Source organism: Phyllostomus discolor, chromosome X, assembly GCF_004126475.2.
Source record: "Phyllostomus discolor isolate MPI-MPIP mPhyDis1 chromosome X, mPhyDis1.pri.v3, whole genome shotgun sequence".
NCBI classification, from domain to species: Eukaryota; Metazoa; Chordata; class Mammalia; order Chiroptera; family Phyllostomidae; genus Phyllostomus; species Phyllostomus discolor.
In genome coordinates, this window is record NC_050198.1 from 75,440,133 (window position 1) to 75,463,644 (window position 23,512).

Here is a 23,512-nt window from a genome sequence, read left to right on the forward strand (position 1 = left end):
TAACAAGCTTCTATTGCATTCCTCTTGAGGTGTTTTTAAAGACTAATGAGTTAACCTTTGTGAAGTACCATGAGACCTTCAGGTTAAAGAAGCCCATATCAAATATCAATTCAGTGCCACTAACAATACTCAACATACCTAGAAAACAGATGGAAAATAATCAGTAAACCATTCACTACAGTCCCCTTGGTGTCAGAGCAGCACTGTTAACATGCTAACAGCTAAGCTTCATGTGCTTAGAAGAAGAAAATGATCAATGGTAAAGAGCATATCCACATTTGAAATGACATGATCCATTATAAGAATCAAATGTTAAATTGCTTCCTGTACTGAGCACGCTCAATTAAAAGACTGCACAGTGAGATCATCTCGATGGTTAAATGTGCTCTGTGGGAACAACCTTTGTGGAGCTTAAAAATCACAGAAGGACTATTCCTACCATGACACTAGAGATTTGGAATGCATTTCCCTCCCTTAGTTTTCAAGTTGGTAGTTTTATTAGGAAGGCTTTAGTCTGAGAGGCTGCTGAGTTTTGGATCATACCTATCCACCCTTATACTTGTTTGAGCAAGAGATGCTTCAAGCGTTCTCTTTCGATTGGGCCCAGAATACGCAAATATGTCTTTAGTCCAGGATCTCTGGACAAATATGTGTCATTCATGCACTTTGTATTTGATGTCCTTCATCTCCTTTAATTTTCCCATTTCAGTAAACTAATCTATTTACCTAAGCCCCAGCTCCTTGTCTAACTCTTCCTTCTTCCCTTGGCAGGGCTAAGGGTGGAGGATTGAAAAAAAAGTTTGACATGAAAAAAAAAAAATCAACAAACTGAGCTTCTACTTTCAGGCTGGTAACTAGCCAGGTCTATGGCCTTGCACAAGTTATTTAACCTCTCAGACCCTCAGTGTCCTTGTGTTTTAGAAGCTTGTGTAGCTCTTCCTCATTGTTTACTATCTGTCTCTCCTTGCCAGACTGTAAGCTCCACGAATGCAGGAATCTCTGTTTTTCCCACTGGTGTAGTTCAAGAGCCTAGCACATAGTAGGTGCTCAAGAAAATTTAATTAACAGATGGGTATTTCCTATCACCTGTAGCAGTGTTACTATTCACCCAGTCTAGCAATGTTGAAATCATCAAAACAGTGAAAATTTCTGCCTCTCCTTACACTTACACAGTCATCAAAGTTTACATCCTAACCTTTCTCATGTCTGTCCATTCTTCTCCATCTGACCTTAAATTTCCTCATAGCAAGGATTAGTCATTGTTTACTATGTTCTCCAACCTCTTTTCAGAGTGATCTTTCTAAAACACAGACATGGTCATGATGCTAACCTCTTTAAACCCCTTCAATGGCTTTCCCACTGTCCTCAGGATTAAGTCCAAACTCCTAGGAATGGCATACAGGGATCTTAATGATCAGTAAAGTCTTTTGTGACCACTTCTTAGACCTTCAGGTATTAAGTAAACCCTGCATATTGCATCAGTTTCCCTTTTGTAGTAATTAGTGAAAGATATTTTAAATCATTATTCACATCAGGGGTTCAATAAATGTTTGGCAAATGAACAATTCAATGAGATTAGAGTAGTGGGGTAGCTCTTACACCCAGGGACAAATCTTTTAACTTCTTTGTTCCTCAGTATATAAGAATCCTTAGGGATGTCAAGGCAGGTGGATTAGAAACTGCATCTCTGAAATATGCAACCAGGTATCTGTACCCTTTCCTCCAGATCTAATATACTATGGGGCTACCACTTTTTCTCATCATTTGATTAGTTCTGATAAGTGTGGTTTGAAGTGAGGGAGGCATAGGGTAGAGTTTAAGGCACTTTATCTGGCAGAGAGGGAAGGATGGAAAGTGTAGAGGCATGTTCATAATTAGACTTTACCTCCCCTTCTGAATAATTTTCTTCTTTGCCAACAGAACTGTGCATGCCTGCTTATATTAGGTAGGAGGGGTGGCCTGGGCAGAGAGAAACTCTCAGCGCACCAAATTTAATGTCAATTCCTACAGAATACAGATATCTAAATTTGGGCAGTTACTGAGTGGTACATGAACAGGAATTTTACCCATTTCTGAGCCACTAGGAAGGACACATAGGGATGTGAGTAGCAAGAGGGACAAATTGTATGATACAGAATCACTATCCAATCACTAAGTGTTTATTTAGTCCTACATAAAGAGAAAGCTTTTCATTAAATGTTAAGAACCCAGTCATGGAGAAGACTAACTAAATGTTGATGTTCTCTATGTTTTCTTCAATCTCATTTTCCACTCTTCCTGGACAAGAACGTGCTTTCTTATGGTGTAAACTCTGTCCTAAATATTTGTCTTGAACTCAGATTTCTCCCATAAGGCTCATTCTTGGCTATCAGTCTCTCACTGTACATATCCACTAGGATCTTCTGCAGACACCTCCAACTCAGCATGCCCACAATTGAGCTTACTGTGTCCCTCTGCCACAAACCTGCTTTTCCACCTATGCTTCTTTTCTCTCTCAGCTGGTAGTGCTTCCTATTACCCAGCCTCCGAAGTAGTTATCCCTAGCTCCTCACTTTCTGTCCATGGTAACTCTTTCCTGGTCTGTCTCCCCCTTGTCATTCTCACAACTGCAGTTTCAGTTTAGGCTTTCTCCACCATCTCACTCTTGGACTACTCTAATAATTTTTGACATTGCACTTGCTTCTGATGACCCTATATCATCCATCTCCAATTGGTCCTCTCAGTAGCTGTCAGAGTGGTTTATCTACGATGCGGTTTCTTATAAACTGCTCCATGGCTTCTTACTGTGTGAGAAGAAAATGCAAATTCCTTCACACAGCATGCAGATAAAACTCTTCTTGTTTCTAGCCCCCACCCATCTCTCCAATTTTACCTTCTTCTGGATTCCTATGCTGAAGCTATACTCAATGATTTGCAAGTCCCCAAAATGTGTCATTTGGACTCACATCTCTACTTCTTTAAGTTACGCTCTCTGCCTAGAGTATTCTTTCCTCTCTTGTCCACTTGGTAAAACATGTATGGAAAGTCTTCCCTTAATGTCATTGATAGGTTTTGAGAGACTTTAAGTGAAACAACATATAAAGAAGTCAATTTTACCACAGGCTAATTGACATAAACAAGACAAGTTCCTAGGGCATCTCATCAATGTTATAATAAAATGACAAACCTATAAATGACATGGACCAAACCTTATTTGGGAACCTGCTGTAATCATCTCTCTAGTGTTCATCAAAAACTTAAAAATGAAATTGCCTTATGATCCAGAGATCCACTTCTGACAATATATCCCAAGAAATTCAAAACACTATTGTTCATTCACGTGTTAAGACTCCTCCAAAGTCTTGCCTGACTGCAGGGCCTCTTCTCACAGAAACAACTTACTGCTCCCTCTTTGTGCTCTCTGTCACATGGCCCTGGACATTGCCCAACAGTATGTTTCTATCCATGGTGAATCAGATGATGGGCTCCTGGAGGACAGTATAGTGTGGTGGGTAAATGTGCTGAATGTGAAGCCAGAATACCTTAGTCCAAATTCTAACTCTGACACTTGTTATATGGGTAGCTCTGGGCAAGTGATTTAACCTCTTTGTGCTTCACTTTGCACACCTGTAAAATGGGCATAATTCTAGTACTTATCTCTTGGGTTGTCATAAAGATTAAGTGAATATATGTACAACACTTAGAATAATACCTAAGACATAATAATTATTATGTACATGTGTGTTCTAACAATAATACTAATATTAATATTATTTTAAACTTGAAGTACTAGGCTATACTACATCTGACACATGGAAGAATGAAATGTGTTCAATAACATTTCATAAATAAATTAATAATCAGATTAGAGCTATACTGTGCAGTCCCATAATGCCCAGTCACTTCCCTTTTGCAACCCTCCTCTAACTTGTTCAATGTGCTTTCTCTACTATACTATAAATTCCTTTTGTGCATGGGCCATGACCATCTCAATCACCACTATATCTCTAGCACCAAGCACACAACAGGCACACATACATTTGCTAAGTATATCAATGAATGATTTTTTTAAGATTTGCATTTTAGTCATTATTACATTGTCTATGGCATTTTAATCATTTTCTAAAATAATAGCATGTGAGATTCAAGATGGTGAAGTGAAAGCTAAACTAACTTCCTCTGAGAAACAATCTGGCATTACAACTAAATGTAGAGGAATTGTCCAGAATAAGCAACTGAACACTAGCTGGAGAGAAGCCTTATGACAACAGACAGCCAGAAGAAACCGTTTCACCACAATGAGACTGGGAGGCAGTGCAGAGGAGGCACAAGAGGGCTGGATGGGCTCCCACAGGTGGCAGCTGAAGTGCTGGAGGGATGTTTCAGTGGGAGGGAGGTTCCCCCTGAGAAGTGTGGGATCTAAACCTCAAGCTGGGCTCCAAGGCCTATAGCACCAGAGCCAGGGAGAAAAGCACAGATAACATCCAGCTATAAAAAGCAGCAGGATTTTTGTCTGCCAGGGAGAGATGACTGGAGACTCCAAGAGCCTCTTAAAGGGCCAATGCACAATGTTTCATTTGCAGCCACTTATCTTGGGCTCCAGCTGAGGGAGGGCAGAGTGGACTAGAGATGTGTGAGGAGAGTCTGGGGTTAGTGACTCTGGTGAGAAAACTGGAGGAACAGCCACTAGGATTCCTGTGCCGAGTCACTATCCATATTGCAGAAGCCATTTTTCTCAGGCAGAGCAATACCCCCTGAGAGACATGAGCCTAAAGGGAAGCTATATCTTCTCTCACAGGAATTACTATGCTCCACCCTGTGGAGGTTAAGCTGGGCTGTTGATTACCGCTTGATCACTTTAACGACTGAGCAGTTTAATGACTGATTAGTTTAACAACTAAGGCAGAAAATACAATGAAGCAGCAAAAATGTAAAGACAAAGAAACAGACCCCAAATGAAAAAACAAGAGAATTATCCAGAAGAAAAACTAGATGAAATGGAGGCAAGCAATTTATCACAATGGCTTTTAGAGTAATACTTATAAGGATACTCAAAAGCATGACAAAGACATAGAAACCATAAAAAAGGATCAGTCAAAAATAGAGAATGCAATATCTGAAATAAATAATACACAGGAAGGAATAAATGGTAGGATAGATGAAGCAGAGGACTGAATTGGTGATTTGGAACACAAGGTAGAAAAAAAAAAAACAAGCAGAGCAGCAGCAAAAAGAAAAAATTTAAAAAAATTATGAGAACTTAAGAAACATTTTAGACAACATGAAGCATAACAACATCCATATCATGGGAATACCAGAAGGACAAGAGAGTAAGCAAGGGATAGATAACCTATTTGAAGAAATAATGACTGAAAAGTTCCCTAATCTGGTGAAGGATAAAGACACACAAGTTCAGGAAGCTCAGAGAGTACCAAACAAGTTGTACCCAAAGAGGCCCACACTGAGACATGTCATAATTAAAATGACAAGGCTTAAAGACAAGGAGAAAATCCTAAAAGCTGCAAGAGAAAAGCAGGTAGTTATGTACAAGGGAACACCAATTAGATTGGCATGGGATTTCTCAGTAAAGACATTTAAGGCCAGAAGGGAGCAGCATGAAATATTAAAGGTGATGAAAAACAAGGCCCTACAACCAAGGCTACTTTACCCAGTAAGGTTGTCACTTAAAATCAAAGGAAAATGAGGAGCTTCCCAGACAAGTAAAAGGTAAAGAATTTTGTTGACATCAAACCAGTACTGCAACAAATGTTAAAGGGTTTGCTTGAAGAAGAAGAAGAAAAGAAGAAAGAAGGAGAAGAAGGAGAAGAAAAACAAGAAGAAGAGGAGGAGAAAGAGGAAGAAATAATTTTAAAAAACAGAGGAAAACAGCCTAACAATAAAATGGCACTGCATGGGTATCTATCAATAATCACCTTAAATGCAAATGGCTTCGATGCTCCAACAAAAAGACAGAGGGTAGCTAAATGGATAAGAAAACAAGACTGATATATGTGCTGCCTTCAAGAGGCCCATCTCAGATTAAAAGATACACACAGACTAAAAGTAGAGGGATGGAAAAAATATTTCATGCAAATGGAAAGGAAAAAAAGCTGGGGTGGCAATACTTGTACCTGACAAAATAGACTTTCAAACCAGGCTATAGTAGGAGACAAAGAAGGATACTAAATAATGATAAAGGGAATAATACAACAAGAGGATATAACCCTAATAAATATTTTCACACCCAACATGAGAGCACCTAAATATATGAAGGAAATTTTGATGGACATAAAGGGAGAGATCAACAGAACTACAGTCATAGTTGGGGAAAATTATAAGACACTGAAGAAAGAAATTGAAGAAGATACAAATAAGTGGAATCACATATCATGTTCATGGAGAGGAAAAATTAACATCATTAAAATGTCCACACTACCCAAAGCAATCTAATGATTAAATGCAGTTCCTATCAAGATTCCAATGATGTATTTCACAGAACTAGAACAAATATTTTAAAAATTTGTACAGAACCTCAAAAGGCCCCACATAGAGACAGTGATCCTGAGAAAGAAGGAGAAATTTGGAGGAATCACACTACTTAACAGCGAATTATACTATGTGGCCATAGCAATCAAAACAGCATGGTACTGGCATAAAAAACAGATACATTGATCAATGGAATAGAATAGAGAGTCCAGAAATAAACCCACACTTTTCTAGTCAATTCATATTCTACAGAGGAAGCAAGCACATACAATGAGCTAAAGATAGTTTATTCAATAAATGGTGTTGGGAAAAATTAGACAGATACATGCAGAAAAATGAATCTAGATCACCTTCTTATACCACACACAAGAATAAATTCAAAATGGACCAAAGACTCAAATGTTATACCCAAAACCATAAAAATCAGAGAAGAAAACACAGGCAGCAAAATTTCGGACATTGCTCGTAGCGACATTTTATCAGACATATTTCCCCAAAGCAAGGGAAACAAAAGAAAAAAAAAAAGAAAGAAATGTGATTACATCAAACTAAAAAGTTCTCACACAGCAAAGGAAATCATCAAACAAAATAAAAACACAACCCACAGAATGGGAGAACATATTTGCTTATACATGTGATAAGGGGTTAATATCCAAAACTTATAAAGAACTTAAAAAACACCAAAAGAAACAAACAACCCAATTAAAAAGCAGGCAAAGGACCTGAACAGAGAGTTTTCTAAGGAGGACATACAGATGGCCAATAGACATATGAAAAGATGCTCAACGTCACTAATAATCAATTTAAAATGACAATGAGACGCCATTTCACACCTGTCAGAATGGCTATCATCAATAAACCGACAAACAACAAGTCCTGGAGAGGATGTGGAGAAAGAAAAACACTTTTGCCCTGTTGGTGGGAATGCAGACTGGTACAGCCACTGTGGAAAGCATTATGGAGATATCTCCAAAAATTAAAAATGGATCTGCCTTTTGACCCAGTAATCCTACTTCTGGGAATATATCTGAAGAAACCCAAAACACTAATTTGAAAGAATATAAGAACCCCTGTGCTCATTGCAGAGTTACTGACAATCGCCAAGATATGGAAGCAGCCCAAGTGTCTTTCAGTGGATGAGTGGCTAGAACAACTATTGGCCATTTACACAATGGAATACTACTTGGCTATAAAAAGAAGAAAAGCTTACCCTTTGCAACAGTATGGATGGACCTGAAGATCATTATGCTAAGTGAAATAATCCAGTCAGAGAAAGACAAATACCATATGATTTCACTCATATATGGAATCTAATGAACAAACTGAGCTAACAAGCAAAACAGAGACAGATTCATAGATGGAGAGCAGATGACAGCTAGTGGGGGTGGGTTAGGGGGTAGAGTAATTGAGCAAAAAGGAAAAAGGACTCACGGGCATGGACAACAGAGTGGGGATTGCTGAAGGGAGGAAGGTATAAGGGGACTAAATGGTAATGCAATAAAATATAATAAAGATTAAACTTAAAGAAAAAAAAAGATTGGATGGATTTTGGTAATCTGTGTGGCCAGGACCCAATATCATGTTTTTTTTTTTTTACTGAACTGTATCCATCTGGAGTTTGTAAACAGTATCATATAACAACACAGAAATGTTAATGAGGTGTTGCCATGAAACCATCTTTCACTATAAAATAAACTGTGTGCCCAACATCAGAAAAATAAAATTATAACATGCAATCTTCTCTCTTATTTCCATGTGAGGCAGAAAAATTTCATACAGCAAAGCATTAGATTAGAATTAATTCTCTTAACAGAGATTTGCCCCTTTCTTTATAACACAGGATTGCAGACTTCGGTTCATGAGCTCTTTCAGTGGTGCAAAAGGTCTCACGGAGCACCTTTCACTCTGCTCCCGCTTATCACATGTCATTTTCCATCCTGAACCAAAATAGACAGAGGCTCTGTAGGAGTTATCATTTAGCAATTCTACTCATTTAATGAGCACATGGTGTGAGGATAAGAAGAAAATCTATAAAGAACGATCCCTTAGTTTAGGTAGGAAAATGAGTTGTGTACACAAATTCCTACAGCGTGATGCCCTTTTTACTCTCTAGCAAGGTTTGCTAGAGGCAGGGTTTCAGAGGATCTTGGTGATGTGCTCAGGAAACGTTTTACAGAATATTTAAAAGTGTCAATAACGTTGTATAACTATGTATGGGGCCAGGTGGATGCCTGAAATATCTTGGGGGATCACTCTGTAAAGTCCATCATTATCTAACCACTATGCTGTACACCTGAAATGAATACAAAATAATACTGAACGTATACTGTAATTAATTTTTTAAAAAATATTTTCTTTGAAAAAAAATGTAGTTGCTCTTAGGTGGATGGGTTGAATTTTCATTGGTGGAAATGTAATAGCATTCCTTGCTGAGAAAAGGGCAGAGAATAGGGTGATATAATGGGGGTGGGGGGCACACAGATTACTTTAGCAGGGGAGGGATTTATTCAGGAGGCAGAAGTAGAAGACAATCTGGAGACAGAGGTTTGAAATATTTTGTAATAAGAGGCTACAATATTTGAAGTTTATGTATGGACAATGGAGAACCATGAATGATGTTAGGGTAGGAATAGGAAAATGAAATCAAGCTTGTGGGAATTGTAATTGGGTAACAATATGGCAAATACAGAGTGTTTCTGTGCTAAGTTGTGTTTCTAAGTGATGGGACACTGAGTGGAAATACGTAGCAGATGGTTGGAAATGAAGGATTATTTGAGTTTGGGGAAATCCAGATTTGAAATAATCTGTAGAGTACCAATAATAGGAGCCTTGGGAATGGATGAAACACTGCAGGAGAATACAGAATGCAGACAGAGGTTCTAACACAGACCGATGACAGCAAAAATACTATTTAAAAAACCCAGCAGTATGTTGTATATAAACATCCAATAAAATACTAGCCCAGGAAATACTTGGAAGACCTTTACAACCCATGAAAGGCATACAGATGAGCCTTTAAGGAGTACTACCTTAAGACACAGGCCAGTGAGAACCTGGGAAAGTGAGAACAAGAAGGAGATAACTCCAAGATACCTGTTGAGCAGTCAGATCCTGTCCACTTGGGGTCACAGCTGCACATTCCAGTGTCCAGAAGAAAAGTTCCATGTCCTGAGCACTGCTCTTGACATATGGGAAGTGGAGTTTCACAGTTGATTCCTCCCCAACCAGTAGAACAATGACACTCTCCTTTCACGCAGATGCCATGGCTGGAACACATTGGGTCCAAGCAGTCCTCTAAAGGCCCAAAACGTGGGAAAAAGTGAGTGAGTAGGTATGGCCATTATGTGACATGAGATCCTCACATTGATTTCCTAATACTATGCCATTCCTGCTGTTTTAATTAGGCAATCATATGACTGAGGTCAACATGACTGTGTTTAAACCAAAACATTATTAACACATAAAAATATGGTTTGATATCATAAAGATCATATCTTAAATTTACAACAAGAAGGAAACCATACACATATTGTGTGACATTTTTAGCAGTGTGAGCACTTCCACACAAATCAGTGGGTGGACCAGTTTAGGCTTTTGATTGGAATTCCTTGGCTTTGCAAAAAACATCCAAGAATATTTGGTAAGTCATTCCTTGTCTTTTCTGAAATTGGGATCAGAGCACCCAGAAATGCCTTTTACTTAATGTGTATAGAGGAGTTGATATATTTTTAAGTGTGGGTTGTTCAAGGCAATGAGTGAAGTGACTGCTGTTGCATGAAATCATACAATAAACAAATTTATTATAACCTCTCCTTTATTCCTTAGAAGTGCTAGAAATGCAATAGATTAAATTCAATTGAAAAATTTGTGTGGCTTTTCCTTTTATCAGGACATGGCAACAGTTTCTAATGTTGCAGAATATCACAACCTTCATCCCTTTTGTGTGATTCTGGAAACTTTTGAACATATGTATAACTTTTGGACACACATAGACATTTTCTGACAAATGGATGAACTGTATTAGAAGTAGATTTTTATGCTTGCCTTGGGGAGAATTGTTTTATCCTTTTACTTCCATGACCATGGAAACTAGAAAAGTTGATGTCCAAACTTTTAGTCTTCCCTTTCAGATAAGATGAGACTAAATAATTTACCATGATGCAAATGTATGCTTTGAATTATTTTTCCAGCAATGGAAAAAGATGGATACAATCTGCCATCATTTGCAAGATAAGCCTATTTTGAGGGTGTGGTGTGGCCACAGAACAGAGTAAGTTTAAACAAGCATTTAGTATGATTGCCATTATAATCAGCCCATGATCTCAGAATCATTAGCACAATGCTTTAATATCTGAGCTAGTTAGCAATTAAATATCAGGAAGTACATCTAATTTTATTCATTTGCCATTTGGAGGGGAGGAAAATGTTTAAAGTATAGAATGTTGTTTTAGAAGGAAGCCATTTGGTTATATTAAAATACAAGAAAATTTTATAATTGAACAACAATAAAAAAGAAAAGTTTAATAAGCAATAATTAACTTAATATAATTTATTTTATTAAAAGGCCACCTTCAATGAATAGGTAAGATACACTTACATCAGAGGCATATAGTTACATGGCTGAAGGGGCCAGGCAGGTGGCACATAGGAATGCAATGAGCTGGATGCGAGAAAACAGAGTGTGCTCAGAGTGAACTGAGAACAGTGTAAAGGGAGCTATTGCTCCTCGGCTCCAGCTGACTGCCACCATGTTAGCAATGTGTGCCCAGGGTTTCAAGTTGTTCACAAGGGGCTAGCAATAGAGGTTTTTCTCTGACACTTCTCTATTTTAAAATTTTGGCAAATAATTCACATTAAACAATGACAAAAACACCACTACCACCAGCACTAGGAGAACCAAACAAAGCCATACACGAGCCCGGTTCAACTTGTGGGTTCTTGGTCTGTGATGTCTGACTTAAAACATTTCTTTCTATTGTATTTGAAAAGTTCAGATCATTAAGTATGGTATTGCATACTATCTTGGTTATACTATAGATTTGTTTAGTGATGCCTAGAATGCTAAGTCCTTTTTCAATTGCTTATGTAAAGAGCCTAAATTCATTAGGTTAGTTTTCATGGCAAAGTGTAGATCTTGTGATAGCACCATTTTTGGGGTAAATGTGTGTGTCCATACAGCATCTGAATTTACAATTTAAATATGAATGTAGTTGGATCAGCACACAAACAATTTCTAAAAGTTACTCAGGAGCTCAGGTGCCTTGGCATTCACTGGAACAGATACAATCTTTACACCAAAATTCTACTACTGCTAATGCAATGGAGGTGAAAAGTTAAACTCTTGCTTGCTCATGGAGTGGAATGAGATTAAATCCTTTAGAATGCTGTGTAATGGTCTTAATGAGCCATCTTTAAAAAGCAATTATAGAGCATTTTCAGCAGCTTCTTTCCTGAACAATAGTTGTGATGAGACCATCTCCCATGGTAATGGTTTAATGGTATTTCTGAAATCAGTCTTATTTCAGGAATGTAGCATGAAAAAGGTCTGATTACTAGTAAACTTATTTTCCAATGTGACTCTTTAAATGATAAAACTATTGTCATTTCAAAATATGTTTAGGGTGTGTAAAGGCTCCTTTGGGTGAATTTTAATATAAAGGCACTGCCTTCAAACTCATTAGTGATAAGCCTGCTTCTTTAGGCATGGAGGTCAAGTTTCAGCATGAAGTATGTAAAAATAAATAATATGAAACAATCATAATGGTAATTACAAATCACTCCCAAAGAAAACATTCATGAAATGGTTCCAAATGTGCATATACTATTATTTTTATTATGTGCTTTAAAGTAAGATATAACCTAGTGCACTCTGCAATAATGAAAGCGTACTCATCAACACCTAAAATCATCAACATGGAAATTCTCAAGTTATAAAACAGTGTTAAAATGAGGGGAGAAATGCCAGTTTTCATTATTGCTCTGCAAGTATCTCAGATATGGCCTCATGTTAAGATTAGAGACTGTCAGGAAAGACAGGAGGAGTCACTCCCCTGACTCCAACTCCCTGCTCCACGTACAAAGCAGGCATGCTGGGCATTTATGAGTTGTTAAGACCACTTCTATCTCTACCAGAGGCATAGAATGGTGCCTTGGACAATTCAGTGGGAGCAAAGCCTGAAAAAATAGATTGAAATGGGGCTCTGACCTTCTTCGCATATTTCTCCTTTGTATCCTGGCACACAGATGCAGACTCCCATGATGCAGGTGCCATGGCCAAAGCACGTTGGGTCAATGCATTGTTCTTCTGGAACATCGCACTCGGGTCCCTTCCAGCCATTTCGGCAGACGCAGTGTCCTTTCTCGTATTCTCCATTCCCACCACACAGCACAGGGCATGAATCTGAAGATTGGCAAATGAACTTGTAATGTTCTCATAATGCTTTTAAAATCTCCAATGAGCAATTCACTATTGATTCTTGTGTAATATTTCAGGCAAAAAAATTGTACTATTTCTGTCTTAGCCTTTATTAAATAGGCATGTGTTTGTGATTACAACCAGAATTTTCCTCTTATGGGAGTGGGATAAGGATAAATTATAAACCTATCCTGAGTGGAGAAATTATTTCAAGTATTTGATTTTGATTTCATCATACACTTAAGTAATCATTATTATCATCATTTGTATAAACTAGGGGTTTTCTCCCTTATGGCTTTTCTTCCTCTAGCAGACAGAGGGGAAAAAAAACCCCAGAAAACCTGAAAAACTAATAAATAGGGAATTATTCATGTCCTTAATGGACAACCTTAAAATGTTGTGCATTTAAAGAGATTTATGCGGGAAAGATGTCTAGTTCCATGACACATTGTGCAGACCTTTATTAGAACACTTAACTCTGCTTTGTCAGGGTTTGCCTCTATATTGAAACTGTGGGCTCCTTGAGGGCAGGGCCTGTATCTGCTGTCTTGTTTTTTAATATTAGCCACTGCCTTCACTTCTGCCCCTACCTCCTCAAGATCCATCAGGGTACTGAGAACCTACCAAGTGCTATAGAATTCTCTGTTGAATAGAATTTAACCTAAAGAGATTAGGTGGCTGAGCAACCTGAGATTTAAGTATTAGCAGACTGAAGGCTTTAAGAGTGCATGGATGAGAAGAAAGCACCTCTAAAGTTGTAACTGTAAGCCTGTGGGAAAACATGATGTGATTTACCTAAAGCTTCTCAAGAATTAAACTGTGGGCAAGTCTAGGAAATAGTAAAGTTTCTTAAGTTTGACGTCTGACTTTTTAGTCATTACTGGCTGGGCTACTTGTCCATTTGGTAATTGTCCACTGAATCCAGTTTACATGGGTATGCATGAGCAGTTACCTACTTTGCCCACTCTTAAATTTCATCCATTATGAATCAGTTCATGCAGGACATAGAAGTACCATGTAGTGGTTGGGTTGAACAATCCGGGTGCTAATCCCAGCTACTTAGGTAACCCTGGTTAAGTTATTTCACCTCTCTGAGGTTGTTTCTTTGCCCATAAAACTGGAATAATAGCAGATCTACCTATGAGGACTATGGAAGAAAGTAGGAATTAAAAGACATAACAGAAAGCATTTAGAACACTTCCTGGCAGAATAAGTGCTCAACTTTTAGTAGTGGCGGTGGGCAGTGCTGTTGCTATTGCTTTGGCTCCTATGACCAATATTGCCACTCTTCTTCCTCTTGAGTTTTCAAATGATATCCATTTCCTTAAATCAATCAGAATAACAGAGTGACATTACCTCTAGCACAGTCAGGTCCAAGGAATCCTGGGAAACAATGGCAATGGCCAGAGATACATTCTCCATTTCCATTGCAATTAGTTGAACAGTCATCCATTATTTCTATTAATAGAAAGAACAAGAAAAAAATGAACAAATCTACAGGCTACAAAATCCTTACTTTTTTGAAATTGCAAAAACTCTGGGCCTCTAACTCTGGGCAGCTCTCTGCTGTCTATGGAGCACTTACTATTTAAAATAGATGCCAAAGATTTCTGTAAGATGTCACGTGCAGTTCCAAATTACTTAAAGCACCCTGGATTTGCTGAACTGGCTATTCAAGAGTGGAACTAAAAACCAACCTCATCTCTAAAGTGCATAAAGGGTCTGGATGAACTGTATTCTTATGAGGCATTCATGATAAAGCTAAAAATGTACTAGGATTATAGGCCATTTCTTAAAAGCAAAATGGGCTTAAAAATGCAACCAGAAGACTAAGTCTACTGTTTATTTTTCAAATTTAGGTTATAGCAAATAAAATTTTCTTCTCTAGTGCCTTAAAATGTTTAACCTACTCTCTTGACAGCTTAAATATGATAATCAGTATTTCATTTTCATTAACAAGTGACAATGGAAGGCTTTTAAAGTAAGTGTTCATATTAAATTTACCACCACTAAAAGCATTGGAACCTAAGTATTTTGTTGAGAAATGCTTTCTTGACTGTAAATGCTTATGAGTTCCCTGCCACTAATTTCCCTTCAATCCATTCTTAGAGAAGAACAGGCTTTAGGGGAATTGAGAAAGTTTTAAAGGTGCCCATAGGTAGTTCTGGTGACATAAAAATGTACACTGTAACAGAACTTGCATAAGTCTTCCAGTATTTTGACTTAAAAGGGATAAAAGTTTCACTCTGACAATGACTTTCAAAATTATAATGTTGTACATTTGGAATGTATATAATATTGTTAATCAATGTTACCACAATAAAAATTTAAAATTTAAAAAGTGTTTGTAATTTAAAATTGTATTTGCATGTATAATAGCATTAAATTCCAAGTCCAAAAATTATGATGATGTGTGCTTTACTCTTGTGGTTTTTTTAAAAATCATCTTCTCCTGGCTGGTGTAGCTCAGTGGACTGAGCATGGGCTTGCAAAGCAAAGGGTTGCAGGTTTGATTCCCAGTCAGGGCACATGCCTGGGTTGCAGAACAGGTCCCCAGTAGTGGGTGCGCTAGAGGCAACCACACATTGATGTTTCTCTCTTTCTCCCTCCTTTACCCTCTCTCTAAAAATAAATAAATAAAATCTTTTTAAAAATCATCTTCCTATTACTCTTTTCTGTACATTCTCTATATTTAGCACTCTTGGATTCTGAGTTTTATATTCTGGTCTATTAAACTCATACTTCTCATATGTACCATTTTTTCCTTTTCAATCCAAATTATCTACTTAAGCTAGTTTCACTTGGATAAGCTACTTCCAATTAGAAGGAGATATTCTAGGAAGTAGTTTTGGCATCTTCCCCTGAACTATGAGCATTTATAATGAGGGTCGAGAAATAGCATTTCTTCAGCTGGGGCCTTTTGACCACCTTTTGACCAGGCACATACAGCACAGATGTCTGGGCTTCACTCCAGATCTACTGAGTCTGTCTCTGAGGAATGTGGTCCAGCAATCTACATGCTAACAAGTACAGCAGGTAATCCTGCAGGTGCCCAAAGCATTAAAGCACTGAGAACCAATGCTTCAAATAAACTTCCATAGTTAGAGAAATTTTGATCTAGACTTGGAGCTCTGCCCTGGGCAGAATAAATACAAGAGGAAGGAAATGGTATCTAGTCCAGTTGGGGGAGTGTCAAAAGCTGAGCATGAATCCAGTGACTGTGTGGATAGCCATCCTATTACCAATCATAAGACATCATCCTTCTCAACCCCATGCGGATACATCAGAGAGCCTTCTGTAGGTGTGTGATGGTCTGTGTTCTTATCATTGTTTTAGAAAACTGAACTGGAAAAGAAATTGGCACTTGGCATTTCTGAACTACAACTGTGCTGGCAAAAGTGTAACACTGGACAAAGAGCTAACCATTTTTTAACTAATTAAAACATTTGTTATTTTCAGAAAATCATTAATGTATTTAAAAGGTCATTATGAAAAGCATAAAAAGTCTTTTTTTATACTAAGATGGAACAATTATTTCTCTATTTTCTATTTATCTAGTTTTCTTGTACTAAGCAGTATTGACAGTTTTTAAATCCACATTTGGATTTCCCATGCCCTGGATGGTTAATAGGAGGCCATGGTGGAAGCTTTCAAAGGTAAATATAGTTGAATTTAATTTCATACCTGTTCCTATTGACAACTTTATGGAAGTAGTCTTGTGGGAATGTAGCTATTAAAGAAAAAAACATTTAATAAAGTTTGCTATCAAAATAAATAAAAAATGCTACATCTTATTGACTTATCTAAAAGCTGTCCTTGGGCCCACACTGCTGCATGGAGCTTAACACCAGCAATGCAAGTGAGAAGAAAGGGCAATAGAGGAGCTTTTGGAAGCTGCCATCTCCACAGGGCATCAAAGAGGCATTGGGACAGTCCAGGATCTCCAGGAGGAGGACAGCTACAGCATGATCATATAAATAGCCAGGAGTGAAAAAAGAACGTGTTTGTCTCTTCCTGTTGCCCTCCAGGAAGCTTTGCCTTCTATCTTCTTAATCTTACTGTAGACTCACTTCCTAGACAGAAGTTCATTAGAGAATCATTTTAAAGTTCTATGTTTATAATTTTGTTCTTATACTAGTGTGTAGACCCCTAGCTTATACTTATAAAGCCCCTCGATATCTGCATCTACACTGATAGTGAACTTTGCTTCTGGCAGGTTTTCTCTTAATGGAAACTAAAGGTAATGAATAATCCATGGGTGAATACGGTTTAAAGGGCATGGGCTTTGGAATCAGACATACTGGGTGTTTCAAATCACCATTTTGCCACTCACTGGCTGTGAGACTTTACCGGATTATTTACACATTCCAAGCCTGTTTCCTTATTTGTTATATAAGTATACTATACCTATGCTATTAGGGTTGCGATGAAAATCAAACAAGATAAATGAATGTAAAGCATCTATTGCAGTGCTTGGGGCAAACTGGCACTCCATATATTATCACATTACAGAGCAGACTGGCTGAGATTAGGAGATACTGACAACTCTGCCCACACTATTGCAAAAATAGTACATGTTAATACAGACCAGGAGCTAACCTAAGTTAGTCCACTCAAAAAATGTTGGTTATTAATACTGTCTTGAGCCTGTGGATGAAAAGGGGGCTACATACTAAATCTGACCAGCTCAGGGGAGGCCTGTGTGGTGGCCTTACAAACTCAGAGACTTAAAGGAACCACATCAGATCATCTGAAATTAACACTTTCTAACTGAAAGCGAGTCATGGCGGATAGTCATGTCCAAGGTGGTATTTTTCCTTAAGAAAGGTCAATCTTTAACTTAACTGACCTGCCTGTTGTCTTTTTTTTTTTTGCATCTACTATAACATACCTGATAGCATACCTCTGCAATGTCAAAATCATTTCCTTTTTTCTGGACCCTTCAAAGCACAACCAGTCACCAGAACAGAGACCACAAATCCCCTTGTTATTAATATTACCATGTTAATTGTTAACTGTTAACTATCCTATACTCACAAATGTAAAAGAAGTATGTGTCTCTTTGTTTTATTCTTTATCCCATCTCAGGGATTCCCCATCTTTGCTTTCTCCTGCTGCCTTAATTTATCACTAATGAATTTCATGTAATCCCCTTATGTCTTCCCCTTTGATTCTGATAAATAAAAGAAGTAGTGAAACTGCCATTGTCTGGAGCATTTTCTCAATCTGTTGAGATTTTGCTTCCTGGAAACTGTCATCAGTTTGGCTAAAAAAAAACTCATAAAAATATGTTTCTTATGTTAACAAGCCTTATTAGTAGCAGACCAAATAGAGTTAAGAACAATGAGCTAATTCTAGTATTATAAAATAGAAAATAAGCATTTAGAATGGTTGAACTCACTCTCACAAACCTTAATTTGTTGAATCAAATATTTTAGCCTCTTTTTACTAAAATTAAAATAAATTATGAAAACAAAAAATTAATGGGGAGAACTTGGAGTAATTACCTTATATGCCTTTGATTTTTGGGAAGTTTATTTGGATTCTCTTTAAGTAGAATTATATGAGAAATGTTTCCCTTACTTCTAATCTTAAAAGACAACAGAACAGTAAACAAACTGACTTGCATAAGGAAAAAACAAGTATGTTGTTGCATAGAAAAGTGATAGCTTAATATCTGGAAGATAACACTTATATTTCAAAGGTTAGGTTCTTTTGGGGAGGAAGTAGGAGACAGAAAAAACCCCAAGCATGTTTCTGGATCTATTGATTTTCCCCCTTGTTTGAATTTATTGGGGGTGACACTGGATAACAAAATTATACAGGTTTCAGATGCACAATTCCACAATATATCATCAGTACGCTGTATTGTGTGTTCACCCCTAGTGAAGTCTCCTTCTATCACCTTATATCCCCCCTTAGCCTCCTCCACCTCCCTCAACTTCTCCCAGTCACCACACTGTGGTCTGTGTTCATGAGTTTTTCCTTTTTCTTTTTTGCTCAATCCCTTCGTCCCCCAGACCCCTTCATAGTTTTCAACAGTTGTCTATTGATTTTTTAAAAGGTTAATCGTTTGGTTAGTGTTTTCACTTAAGCTGAGGGTTAAGGATAACTAGAAGAGAGAAAAATCTTTACAAATATATTTTAGATCTAATTATTCAATTTCTTAGGAGAATTACATTCTCTCACAACTCACTGGCATTTGCATGATCAAAATTGGGCCTTGGTAAAAAAATATCATGAAAGGTATATGTTTTTTTTCAATCTGCCCAAAGAATCTGCAAGTGGTAAAACAGTGCAATGACTTAAAATATTTTTTTTCTAATTTAACAAATAGTTGCTCTTTTGAAGATATAAAATCAGTGGAGCATTTCTCTAGGGGAAATATCAGTGTATTTTTACTGCCTTTGTGATTAAATTAGAAGAAAGTTTTTGATAATCATATGGATGGAATACCATTTTCTACTGACTGAAGGTCTTCAGCATAAAGTAAAAATAGAACATAATTGTTATAAAGAGCAGATGGTATATCTATTAACAGTCAATACATCTTCCTAAACATATGGTTGAACAGGTTAACTAAAGGATAAAGTAGTGAGAGTTACAGAAAACTGACAGCTGCAAAACATTTTCTCTTCTTTTAAAAGACTAGTGTTTCAGGAAAATTCACACAATAAAATATTGTGTCAATGAGTTGTTTACCCTCTGGGCTCTAAAATTGCTAAAGACCTCAGCTTTATTCATATAAAGGGTCAAGGGGAATGAATTAAAAAAACCCACAAGAGTGAGATGTCTCTTATTGACTAGGGTGAACTGTGAATAAGAGTGGGTGAAGACATTGTATTGAAAAGAACATATTTTAAAAAGACCCAGAGAACACTGGAAGAGCCATTGTGATTATTTTTAAACTAAAAATTCTAAAAGAAAGGGCTTTGAATGACCCAAGTTATTATGGTTTAAGAGTCTTCTCTAAATACTCAAAGGGTGTATTTGAAACCTTAGAGGTCAGTTCTAGAATCAGTCATTGTAAAGAAGAACTGGACTGATACTAGTGTGTCCATTTTCAAAGGTGTTTATTCACATTTTGTTTTTAATAGATCTTGAATTAACAGAGCTTCCCCTGTTTAGTCCCTTCTTCACTGAAGCTGTCCTATGTAGCCTTAATAATAATGTTATCCAGATAATTATTTCTACTGAAAACATACTAAACGGTGCATGGTAAGTATCATAAAATAGCAGCAAATAATGGAGCTTTTAAAGAATCTTAATCATCATTTAAGCAACATTAATGACAATGGCAACATAAGCCTTTCACATAGTGACCTATCCTGACTAATGACTTTAAGGCAGAATGAGCAATAAGCTTAAATAACATCTATATTACTTTAATCACTGATTGTGTCTTTCTTGAGTTATAATGTGAGTGTACAATAATAGCCAAGGCAGCTTACCAATTGCTGTAGTTAACACAAATACTTGTTCCATCTTTTTTCCATCATTATAAAATGCCAGATACCAAGGCCCTTGGTCCATGTACTCTATGAAACCTGTCTCCTGGAGTGAGGTTAGGATCAGGTTCCGAGGGGAGTGCTGGCTGTCATCAGAGCCCTTGGAGTCTTGCTTGACCAGCTGCTTTCCATCCATTAGTTTGACAAAATCAAACTGGAACAAATACACAGACAAATATGAGCCTCTACTTTGACTTCTGGACTGACGAACATCTCTAACTTCACTTCCCCTATTTCATAGTTCTTTGCTTTGGAGGCCGGCAAAGAGGAAGAAGAAGTTACTAATTTTTAAGTAAATTTAAACCTGAAAGTATATTACTAATTCTGAAAAAAGTCTACTACACTTATAAATGTTATAAACCTTTGCATTTTGGGGTATTCAAAATAGTCATTTAAAAATAAATAAACCAAGAAATAGGAAAAAACCCTCTTGTTTTGTATTATACAAGAGAATCTTGATATTTAATAAAGTATCTGATTGAAGACACTTAAAACCACATATTCCCCTCAGAAATATTCCTATGACCTTCCCTACAAATTAAAGACTTTATGGTTTTTAAAACAAATGAACAAAAAGCCAAGATTTTGAGAACATTCGTCATAATTTACTACTTTTGTAGTAGCATATTTAGACATTCATTCAAAGGACACTTTCTTTTTAGTCCTAATCAGTGCACAAGCACACAACACATGTGCCCTTGAACATTGTTTTAATAGTCACATTTGAATGGCATTCTAATCCCCTGCCTGGCCTGACCCAGAAGGTAAGGTCTGGACTACAGTTCTATCTGCTGAAAACAAAGCAAAGCCCCAGATGGTTATGATTCCTTATGCTACTTCTTAGATGGAGCAGGCCCCCAAATGGGTTCATGTAAGAAAGAGATAAGGAAAAGAAAACGAGAGGAATTAGGTAGCTAAGGTTTATAGAAGGGCTTTGTAAACCATAGAGGTTTTACACATTTGAGTTATTATTAATAATAACCAGGAAAATATTCTACCTGCAAGATAAAACCTGCTGTTTTGGGGGACTCATTTGCATTATTGATGTGCATTCTTTCACTGGGAGAGGGGTCATGGGTGTGTGGAACCAGTGAAGGGGGTGTGGATGCCATAGCCATGTGAGATGAGGGAGCTGGGGAGGCTTATGATCATCCTGTTTCAGGAAACAGAATTCAAGTTTCCAGAATATTTTCTTCAACTCCCTTTTGTGCTCTTTCCTGCTAAATACAATTCCTTATTTCTTAATGGCAGGAGTTTTGTGTGTGGTTTTTTTTTTTTTTTTACGTTTGCTTCAGTGTGATTATTCTGGATATTTGCTGAATACAAAGATTGTCTGCCTTCACCTTTGACTCTCACACATTTCAAGTCACAAACCCTAAACTAGTCATTCCAACACGCTTTAAAAGGGTCAAGAAATACCTGTAATATCACATACCTGAGTGTGTGTAGGTGGAATGTTTCTTCGGCCATAAATTCCGAGCAGAGAGTCCTTGGCTAAAGAAATATTGAATTTCAGATATACTGGATGGTGGATAGTAATCTGGAAACGCCAGAATAAGCCAGGGGGAATGGTCTGCATGACCTGCGCGCCAATGTCAACTTCTCCGGTGTCTATTGCCCGTCCCTTCTGAAATACTGATTGTAAAGATAAAAAACATTACACATAACATTAATCTCAATGTATAAAGCAACAGTGTTTACTTTTTTCAAGAACAGATACATCAAAATGACTTACTCAGTTCTTTCTTCCTCCCCACACCACCCAGATTTCAAGGCTTTACCCAAATTAAATATCTTTCAAGGAGCCCTCCCTAACCAACCACTATATCAGTCTCTCCCTTCTATAAAACTACTATTGCATTTATTTCCATCATTTGATTCATTTTAACCATTATTCACTGAATGCTGTCTCAGAAGCTGCAAGAGATACAAAGATGAGTAAGATGCAGTTTTTGCTCTCAAAGAGCTTTGAACATTAGAAAGAATATAGGACAAGTACACAGATAACCATGTTGTAAAAGAACATAAGTACTCCGGTTATTCAAAGAAAGGAAAGCTATTTGCTTGGAGGATACTCCTCATTCCTAACTGTCTCTATGCCTTTTATCTTCCTTTGTGTCTCTCCTTAGCACTTATCATGACCTAACATACAACCAGCTTTTACTTATTTACTGTTAATTGACTGTTTTCTCTGGATACAATATAACCTCCACCAAGCTGTGAATGTTTTGTTCATTGCTTTATCCCCAGGAACTAGAACAATGTAGGCAAATAATATGTGATAAGTACACATTTATTCAATAAATGAATGAATCAGAAAAGAATATTTATGGGAAGTGGTATTGAATATGGGCCTTAAAAGGAGAGGATTTCAACAGAGCTGTTGGAAAGGTTGTTCCACATGGAAGGAACACCTTGAACCAAAAAAAGAGGAGAGGAAACTATAAAGCTAAGGTGTATACATAGAAGAGCAGTTGGAGATAAGGCTGGAGGGAAAGGATGGCATCATATTGTACAGGGCCTTGAGTGCCAGTCCTAATGGGTGTATTTAATAAAGGATGGGAAGCCACTGAAGGTTTTTAAGAAGAGTGGAGAGGTGTGGGTACATTAGAAAGGCTAACCTTAAGGCAGAAGATCGGATCATTTAAGCAGGGAGGCACAAGAATGGTATATGATTGATGTAGGACAATAATTCCGGTAAAATGACACGAACATCTAAATTTAGGGTGGGCCCAACAGCAGACGTGGAAAAGCACATTCTAGTCAATTGTAAAATCAACAAATGGGACTATATCAAACTAAAGACACTATGCACAACAAAGGGCAAAAGTCAATAAATTGAAAAGGCAACCTACAGAATGGGAGAAAATATTACCAAACTATATTTCAGAAAAGGGTTAATGTCATTTATGTGTCATACATATGTGACATGTGTTGTATATGTGTGTGTGTATATATATATATATATATATATATATATATATATATAATACAAGTCAATTATAAAAAAAGAAAATAATTCAAATTAAAAAATGGGCAATGGGCCTGGATAGATTTTTCCAAAGAACACACACAAATGATCAATAGGTATATGAAAAAGTGCTCATTAATCTTTGGGAAAATA

General features: G+C 37.2%; 1 protein-coding gene across 1 annotated transcript in view; it reads right to left on the bottom strand.

Moving 5' to 3' along the window:
- The window catches only part of TENM1 (teneurin transmembrane protein 1), a 375,964-nt gene that overhangs the window by 249,543 nt on the left and 102,909 nt on the right, over positions 1-23,512 (bottom strand). Inside the window, exons 4-8 of the mRNA XM_028522241.2 lie at positions 21,824-22,023; positions 20,332-20,542; positions 14,237-14,338; positions 12,671-12,865; positions 9,559-9,759 (exon numbers count right to left, since the gene is read on the bottom strand). Of these exons, the coding sequence (XP_028378042.2) occupies positions 9,559-9,759; positions 12,671-12,865; positions 14,237-14,338; positions 20,332-20,542; positions 21,824-22,023 (909 nt within the window). The remainder of the gene's footprint in view (positions 1-9,558; positions 9,760-12,670; positions 12,866-14,236; positions 14,339-20,331; positions 20,543-21,823; positions 22,024-23,512) is intronic.